General features: G+C 34.3%; 1 protein-coding gene across 1 annotated transcript; it reads right to left on the reverse strand.

Moving 5' to 3' along the window:
• Positions 1-109: 109 nt before the first annotated feature.
• LOC111026060 (GMP synthase (glutamine-hydrolyzing), putative / glutamine amidotransferase) lies at positions 110-3,891 on the reverse strand. Its single transcript, XM_022304029.2, has 6 exons — positions 3,187-3,891; positions 2,150-2,400; positions 1,464-1,839; positions 1,241-1,372; positions 981-1,156; positions 110-381 (listed from the first exon to the last, which is right to left on the reverse strand). Exons 1-6 carry the CDS (start codon positions 3,730-3,732, stop codon positions 258-260), a joined length of 1,605 nt encoding a protein of 534 aa, XP_022159721.1. The 5' UTR covers positions 3,733-3,891; the 3' UTR covers positions 110-257.
• Positions 3,892-10,009: the final 6,118 nt, after the last annotated feature.

The raw sequence follows: 10,009 nt of genomic DNA on the forward strand, positions 1-10,009 counted from the left end.
TCAAAATTTGTCCTGGGTTTCTTTTCCGACAGTTTGGAAGATGATGATTATTGGTGGCTTAATCCTACTGCTTTTTTTTTTTTGGTCTATTCAACAGACATCACGCATCTTATGGAGAGAAGCATGGTCTTTATTTACTAACAAATAAAAAGTTTGATAAAATTCAGCTACATTACCACTAAGACAACCAAACATAGAATAAAAATTATTGAAACAATTATTGTCCACGCTCAATAGCAAAACTTGGAGTTGAGATCTCATTCCCATTCAATCGTTGATGGAGGCTTCGATGTAATGTCTTGAACAACCCGGTTTACGCCCCGAACGCTATTGCAAATTTTTCTTGACACATTATCCAGGAATTGATGCTCAAAATTAAACCTGAATATCAAAATCCCACAGATTAGTAAGTCTTAATCAGAACTGGAGTTGAAACGAAAAATCTCAAAATATTTAGAAAGAATACGAGTCCCTGAGCTGGGGCGTGGAAGCATAATTTACTGTGATTATGCGTGGAAGCATAATTAAGCTGAGCTAAGAAGTAAAAGAAAGGAAAATACCACCATAAATTATAAAATGTCAAAAATTTAATTAGTTTCTCCTTGTCTTTAATCACAGTAATACATTACCTCGATGGTTGAACATGACATTACTAATCTAGTTTCATGTTAGGCTAAAGGTCATCCTTACCAATAGCAAGAAACTGCTTGAAGCTAGGGGAGTGAAAGCGGGTCAAATCAAAATGGTTGGCCAAAAATTTGACACCAAACAGATGTATCAGCCTATGAAAAAGTAGAAAATTGACGTTCCGAACCAACCAAACCAAATGAAACTGACAAAAACTATCCCAACCCAATTTCATCAGTTTTTTCAGTTTTAACTTAAGCACCCTTACTTGAAGATAAATGGGGAGCGAAATTTAGGAATTCAACTTAGTTTCATATAAGAAGAGAACAAACAGACAAGGATTAAGGATTTACCAATCTGCTGTCATTCCGTCTTGACTTGTAACAGCTCTCAGAGCGACAACATGAGAATGTGTCCTTTGATCACCCTGAACTCCAACTGATTTTATAGGCAAAAACACTGCAAATGCTTGCCATATTGAATCATAAAGCCCAGCGTCCTTGATTGACTGAATAAAAATCTCATCAACCTGCAAGGATGATTACAGCAAACCAAATATCACTCATAAAGCAGGAAAGTAAACTGTTTTTGACTCTCCACAACTGGAAGTTACCTGGCGAAGAACATCCAAGGCATTGCCTTCTGTTACGTCACCCAGCACTCGTACAGCAAGACCAGGGCCAGGAAAGGGGTGACGCTTTAGAAATGCTTCAGGAACGTTCAATATCCTCCCCAGTTGGCGTACCTTTAAATTTGATTTTTTATTAAAAGATTAATGAATAAAAAGAGTGATGGGCCACCCATATGCATATCTGTACAAAGGTCAAAACTATTACCTCATCTTTAAAGAGAAGTTTAAGTGGCTCAATAAGCTTCAATTTCATATCCTTGGGAAGTCCTCCAACATTATGGTGACTTTTGATTGTGTGGGAATGGGTTCTTCCAGATCCAGGTGGTGGACAAGATTCAATTACATCTGGATACAATGTGCCTTGGACCAAGTAAGAAGGCTTCTTACCAAATTTAAGCTCCAAATCATGGGCAAATGAATCAAATATAGAAATGAACTCCTTTCCAATTATTTTTCTTTTCATCTCAGGATCTATTACGCCTTTCAGCCTACTAAGAAAATGATCGGCTGCATCAACACAAGTAACTGGCAAATGAAGATCTCTTTCAAAGGTTTCCATAACACGTTCTCTTTCTTTATACCTGGCATAATCAGAAAGTGACAGTAAAAAACTCTGCAAGAAAGGTTTACATTTATCCTTTATAAAAGAAAGTGTGCCAAATTCACAAAAGCATGGTCCACGGACAACTTATATCCTATATGCCTATTTAACATACTCCTTATACAACATGGCGAGGCTTATTTATTGAAATACCAGGCAAAATATGTACCATACAGTTCAACTTCTACAGAGGTACAGAGGATAGGTCTTCTCCTTCATTATAGCAAAATTATCTATGTAAAACCCAACCATGATTTAATTATTCAGGATATAAAAGCCTAATTTTGTACCTCAATAAACCATTGTCAACAAAAACACAGTGAAGCCTTTCCCCAATTGCCTTATGGACAAGAGTTGCTGCAACTGTTGAATCCACTCCCCCTGATAATGCACATATAACATGATCATCTGGACCCACAGTTTCTTTGATTGCTTTCATTTCTTCGTCAAGAATATTCTCCATTTTCCAGCTAGCAGTAACTCCGCAGACATCAAGGAGAAAATAACGTAATGTTTCCATCCCTTCAGGTGAATGTGTTACCTACAGAATATACAAAAATTTCAACTTCTCATAAGATTGACACTAATATGATGACTATGCCAAGAATAATATCAAATCAGTTCATTATTACATAACAATCTTCAGATACTGCAAATCCCCCTTCCCATCCCACACTAGGCCAGTGGCATGTTCTTTAATAACCAACGAAGAAGCTCAATAGAGGCAACAAAGTAATTAAGACTCTCTTTTTCATCAGTTTCACCCGCAAAACATGAGTCACATTAGTTAGAAGTTCTATTACATTTCAATGCATCTCAAATCTACATCAATAAATACTATACATTAACATTATTCTGCTACCAGGGATATGTGGCCCCTAATTGCATATTGATTCATACGAGCCACATCCATAAACCCAGAAATTGCAGAAACCTGATAAAACAAAAACCTGGGTTGAAGATAAATACCTGAAACCTGTACAAGGGAGCCACAAAAATCTCTCATATCTAAAAGTTATGAAAGGCCAGCTCCAGGTAGAAGTTTATATTTTAGGTGAAACTCAAACAGCTCGTCCTATGCATAAACATGCACAAGTTTGATGTACTCGAATTAGTTTTCAAACAAGCCATCATACACACATATTCAAAGTTCGAATGACTCGAACAGAGCCGAGGTGGAACATTCCAGAATCGAAAGAAACCCGCGGTCAATCTTAAAGCTGAAAACTGAATATTAATGCAAAAAACAAACAAACAAAAAAACGTAGGATGCAACAGTGTATAAAAAAAAACACGAGTTCAAAGTTGAAGAAATGAACCCCATTACCTCCGGATGATACTGCAACCCAAAAAACTTCTTGGAATGATTTTCCACGGCCGCCACCGACCCTTGTTGACTCCGCGCCACCACTTGAAACCCATCGGGAAGTTCTGCCACCTCGTCTCCATGGCTCATCCAAACAACTTGCCGATCCCCAGCCTTCTTCGTCCCAAACAACCCATTAGCTTTCTCCACCTCAATCTCCATTCTCCCATACTCCTGCTTCTCTCCAACCTTCACCACACCTCCAAGCCTCTGCACAATCAACTGAAGCCCATAGCAAATCCCCAAAACAAATACCCCATTCGCCTCCGCCCACTCCACAAACCCAGAAGCGAAACTCGGCGAGTCGCTTGCATGGACAGAGTGAGGCCCGCCGGAGAGAATAACCACTTGGGGGTTGAGATCAGTGATGGCCTTAAGCGGGGAAGTCCCCGAAATACAAAGAGAAAAAACAGAGAGACTCCGAATCCGGCGAGTGATGAGGTGAGTGTACTGCGACCCAAAATCCAGAATCAACACCAAGTCGGACTTCACCGCTTTTGGGTCCATTGATGAGGATTCGGAGAGCTTGAAGAAGGTGGCTGCTGGTTGCAGAAGACAGTGAAGCGAAGCCAACGGTTGAAGAAGAAGAAGAAGAAGATTTTTTTAGGGTTTAATGGGGTTTGGCGGGAAGCGGTGCAAATGGCTGTTGGTTGGAAGCTTGAGGCAATGGCAATGCGGTAATTTGGGGGAAAATATTGTTATTTTATTTATATGGAAAGCCTTTTTTTTTTCTTCCGCGAAATCTGGTTTAGTTTTCCAAAATTGTTTAATTGAGGCTAATTTTCCTTATTAAATATTATTCTAGTCGGCCACGTTTGAAAGTTTTGAAAATATTACTTAAAAAATGGAATATTTAATTCGAAAGTGATATTGCTGGATTTGGGAGTGCATTTATATGGTAAAAGAGAAGAATCTTATGGTATATTCCATTAAAAAATCAAAAGTAATATTAATTAATTTAATCTCGTGGTAACTTGTTCAATTGAAATCTCTACCTCGACATGTTATACTAGAAATTAATTTAACCATGCTTTATGGGATGTTATTTTTAAATGGTTACGAATTTAAAATTTAAAATTATTTTAGTTTCTGAATTTAAGTATGTAACGATATAATCTTGCAGTGGAAAGTTGTAATAATATAGACGATATTGTGAAAATTATTGTTAAGTACTTGTAACAAGAGTTTTTTGTGTATGTAGTTTAAATTAGGAGAATTAAATCGTTATAAACTAAATATCAACATTCCAACTTAAACTAAATGAACTAAGTTGTTGTCTATTAAGATTTAGAGACTAAATCCTTATTTAAATGATATTACATGGATGAAAGGTGTTTTTCTATAACATTTTTATGATTTTTTTAATAATGAAACTTTTAAACTTTACTCATCGTTGGGAGGCAAACTGCTGGAATAGGATCAAGTAGGCCGACCTAACAGGTCGGTGTCCGATACTTTGGTAAAACAAAGATGCCCGAAGACTTCCACTTCAAGGTAAATAAAAGTCCAGTGAAATGCATGGACCGAAGGTCCTTGAGGTGAACCTGGCGCAAGCAAGGGAATACTTCAATGAGACAGGTAGCTACTCCATTGACCACTATAAATACACCTCTTATCCGCCACTCCAGGTATGAAAAATCTGTCTGAAGCCGATCTATCTAAGCTCAGATTCCACACCAACTTGGGCGTCGGAGTGACTTACCTAATTTTGCTGGTACTATTAGCGAAACTCACTTCGAACAGCTCACACCGACCTCACATGTCATACCATGGGACTTAAGCAGATTTTGGCATCAACACCTATGATAATAAAATAATGTAGGTCAATTTTTATCTCAAGCCTTCTATGGTATTAAATTTCATCTTAAACTTAGATAAATATTCCATTTTTACCTTTATTTAACTTTTGTCGAAGGTTTATTGAGACGTATTCCATTTTTACCTTTATTTAACTTTTGTCGAAGGTTTATTGAGACGTATTCTCAAACATATTGAAAATGTTTAAAAAACAAATGATTACAACTAGATTGATGGGACTTTAGAGATAAATTACAAAGATAGTGTTGATTTGTTTGGTTGACATTCATGAATTCTATTAAATAGTTGATCTTGTGGATTAATTTACTAGATTTCAATATTGTGTAGTAATTTTATTATAGCTTGTACGGTCCACGATTCAAGTCCGCACGACCCATGCAACGGGCGGGCCCCTCCACCTTCAAGGGTCGCGCCTGCATAGCCTTGTGTTGTCATGCCTTCTTTGCGATAAGTGCACTGCTTGCACCACCAAGGCGCAAGCTCTAGTTCTTACCTAGCCATCGGGGTAACGGCACTTCAGCCCTGGTCAGCGTGATGGAGGGTTTGGTAACATTCTCGTTTTTTATTTTTAGCTAATAATTTTCTTAAGAAATCTGAACATTTTACAATTAATTTTCTTTCTGGTTTCTTCGAACATCCTCACATTTGTTCCAAAACAAAAAGATTATTTTATCATATTTGAATTCTTGGAAGTTGGAACTATGAAATACATTTTTTTTAATTAAAAATAAAAGAAACAAGAACGTTACCAAACGATCCTCAATTTCCTATCAACCTTTATATTTACTTAAGCTTCAAAGCATGTTATGCCGATATTACGCCAACATTAACTCACCCTTCCTTTGTACAAGTCATCTTTCATGCAGTTATTCATCTCTCCCCTATTTTTAACCCGTTTGATTTGGCTCAGACCATCCGATTCGACAAACCCTTTCCAGATCAAGTTGACTTACACAGCAACATAACTATAATTTAACGATTAATTAAGATGCCAATAACTTCTCTTAGAACTTAGGAGTTGAATGTTTAAACGTGCACTCATAATTGCAATGCTATTTCACTTTTTAAACCCAAAAAAAAAAAAAAAGGATCTTTGGTATGAGGTGGGCGCCAGAGGGGCGTGAGGAATGTAGTTTCTTTGCTACATGTGAAAGGCATTACTCATGCCAATAAACACACATTCGTGAATCATTGTGAATTAATTTTTGGAGAAAAAAAAGAATTGTTATATCTATAAATTATGCTTTGAGTCGTGTCTAATTCATGTGCCTCAAACATGACTAAACACATATATTTTATTGTCACATATTTAATTGATATCACACCATTATTCTCTCATCTCATAATTGATATCACACCATTATTCTCTCATCTCAAATAATTTTCTAATTTTAAGTAAAAGCATAACCCAAACAATTAAAAATTGAGATTTGAACTATGTTAAGGTTAACACTAATATCTTTATTAGTTAATCTATACTTAAGTTCATAAATTTTTGTACATATAATTTATTTGATAAAAAAAAGTTAATTCCCATAATCTATTTAGTCAACTTCAACATATAACTCATTGGTTAAGACATTTTTATCTCTTACGTATGGAAAATGTATGGAAAATAAATGGGTAATTGTCCCCGTCTTATGTTAGGATGAAAAATTTATATAGAAAAATCAATATTTAAAAATTTTCCATCTAATTTGTTTATATATATAAAAAAAATAAAGATTGGAAGTAAAATTTTTCCCACTCTTGTAAAATTTTATACCTCCAACCTTCCTTATGGCTGTAGGTTTAGATTTGTACTCTCGTATTTGTGATACAATATTCTTTAAAAAAATATATATTTTAATTATTCACTTCTAATTCAAATTAATTAATTATAAATTTAGTATAGAGTATTTAGCAATGACTTATTCTAGATATGATTATACGCGCATAATTTAAATGGTAAATGATATGTGTTATTCTATTAAAATTGGATGTTAGAAATATTTCAAATAATCAATAAATAAAACACAAGCCACAGTTAATTAACCACCTCAGATCCAATCATTTTATTCTTCATTTTTCTGGACGCAACAATTTTCTCTCTATCAAATCATCTTTAAATTTAAAACCAAATCTTCCAATTTAAACCACTTATTTCATGAGTAATCTCCCCACATGGCTCTGTGGCAGAGCAGTGACAGCTGTACTCACGGGATAAGTACATGCCAGAGATAATACTTGTACTTGATTTTATTTGTCATCTTTTTAAAAAAATAATTATCAATTTTTTTTTGTTTTTTTCATGATCTTGGATTCTACCGAATTCGCATCAGAATAGCACTAAAACTGGTGTGCATAAAGAGAGATTTGTCGTCCTTTAAGTTTGATTTACTTGTGGAATTCGAATCCTAATACATCTAGGAAATCTGTTCTTATGAATCATAAGACATCCAAATATATCTTCCTTTTTAGGTTTGATTTACTCGGGTTAGGCTTGCTTTCTGTTTTAAGCTTGCTGGGCCTGTACGCATACGCATGTCTTTTTCAACACCTCGAGATTTGACTTTTAGCTTATCGGCGTGCTTCTGTCCATGTTCGAATTCCTTGACCAGCTATTGATTTACTTACTCAGTCCCCACTTGAGGGATTTTCATTTAAAGTAAAAAAATAAATTAGATGTCAAAAGTCTTGTTCATAATATATAAAGAGATAATTGCTCAAGTAATAAGTAATTAATTAAATTTTAGACGCTAGGAACTTTTTTAAATCACAAACGAGTAAGTATCTTTCGGCAACATAATATCAACATGTAGTTACCAAAAAATGAGTCCTAAATTACGCGATCTACTAAATATGCGGTTACCCTTTTCTGGGATTTGTTGACTCGTTTATCCCAGAATCTATTTTGGAATCCGTCGATTTACTCATCCATGATATGTCCTAGGATTTGTTGATTCGTTCGTTCTGGGTCCTGTCTCAGAACTCATTGATTTGTTTGTTTCCCGGCTACCTCAGGTAGGGGAAGCCCCGAGTCGAATGACATTTATCTTTAGAAAGTTGTGGTCTGCCTTCAGAATACATGTCGATTCGTTTCTCCCGAGATTTCCTTGGATCTAAGTATTTCTCGGTCAATTCGTCGTCAATCGTCTTGACTTTTAGATCTTAGTCGTCCCCACATACCTGTGTGGTTCTTGCCTATGGTGTTGTGAGCATAGCAAACAGTAGAGATTTGTCTACTAAATCTGGTTATATGAATCTAGGGAGAATCTTGAGGAAATCAGGATATATTCTCCTATAGGATATCTTTGAATTTTACAAAATAGAGATTTTGTCATCCATGACAGTTTTATTCATAATGTATTAAAAATTGTGAAGAGGGCAAAATAAAAATAAATATAATAAAGTGAACATGAACTTAACATAATAGTATTTGACATATGTCTTTGACTAAGAATCTTCTTTGATGTATTCAAAAAATGAAAAATAATAATAAATGAATATAGTAAGCCAGTTTAAAATTTAAGCAAATATGAGACAACTATTAGTTGAGGAAAAAAGGAATCAAATTTTGACAAATTTTTAAAAAATATATAATTTTTTACCCAACAATATAATTTTTTTCAAAATTATTAACTAGATCATTCTTGTCTTCATATAAAATTGATATGTCGTTAAATTATTATTTAGACATTTAAATATAACACACGGCAAGTAAAACTCAACTCACCCATAAAAAAATGTATTTATTCTAAGCCACTACAAGATGCATATTTGTTTGAATATGTTGATAAAAAAATAATTTGATGACATTTCAATTTTTTTTAAACAAATGTGAATAATTTTATTTATTTATTGCAACGGGGTGGGACCTAATTGTGAACTTTAAAAGACCGGGATCAAATTGAAACTAACTAAAAGATTATAAGAATTTGCATTTGATTTGCTATGAATTTAATTTATATATCAAATTCTTATCCTAACCAGCATAGTTCAGTTGGTCTCTATAACATCACATGAAGACTAGAGATTTGAATTTTGATAATTGGAGAAGACGACCCTCCATGTAGCAAGAGGAGATACACGTTAAGAGGGAGGGATCAGAATCATTACCTTGGACCTTGGTCAAGGTCATGCCAGAGATACGTATAATTTCCAAGTGGATCCCACCTATCGCTAATACAAATAGAGGACAAATTTTATATTCAGAGATACGTATGTGATTGATAACTCATCTCGAGATAATTTCATAAATTACCAACTTGAATACCGGAGCATGTTTTTCACCTTTGTAACAAATCTTGAAATCTTTTAACTTTCACATATCACAACAAATTTAATACTAAAGTGATTAATACGAAAGTTGTTGATTTTTAATAAGTGAAATAAAGTGAAATTTGAAGAAATTTACTCACATATACGCCATGAATATTATTTTCAATTATTTATTTCATTAGTCGCTTTTTGTTTCATTTTGTGTTAAAGACACACATCTGTAATTTTATAAGTGTTAAAGTTATATAGGTGTTGAAACACAAATTATGTTTAAGTTGAAGTTATATTTTAAATGAAGAATTTTTTCTTAAAAGTTGAAGTTAACACACGGAGTTCTACCATATATAGTTGTTGTTTTCTTCATTTGAGATATCTACGTCTCAACATTTGAGTTTCTCTTTGTCAAAAAAAAAAATTTTGAGTTTCTCCTCTCACAAGATTTTTTCTCTCCCTATTTTGTTGTTTTTGTTTATGTTGAGAGCAAATATGTAGGAATTCTGTCAGATTAGACTAGTTCGAGATCGTTGTTTTACCTAGAGTTAATCGTTATATCTTACTAAGACGACGGCTAGCAACTTGTGCAGAGAATAATTATCTTTCGATTAGAACTATTGAAGCGTGTCTCGACTGTATTTCATTAAGTTTCGATTCATCAAGTTGTCAAGATTTATTATTGTATGTAGCTACGTTATAATTCATTTGCCAG

This window comes from Momordica charantia (genome assembly GCF_013281855.1).
Source record: "Momordica charantia cultivar OHB3-1 chromosome 6 unlocalized genomic scaffold, Mcharantia_2.0 BLBB01000006.1, whole genome shotgun sequence".
NCBI classification, from domain to species: Eukaryota; Viridiplantae; Streptophyta; class Magnoliopsida; order Cucurbitales; family Cucurbitaceae; genus Momordica; species Momordica charantia.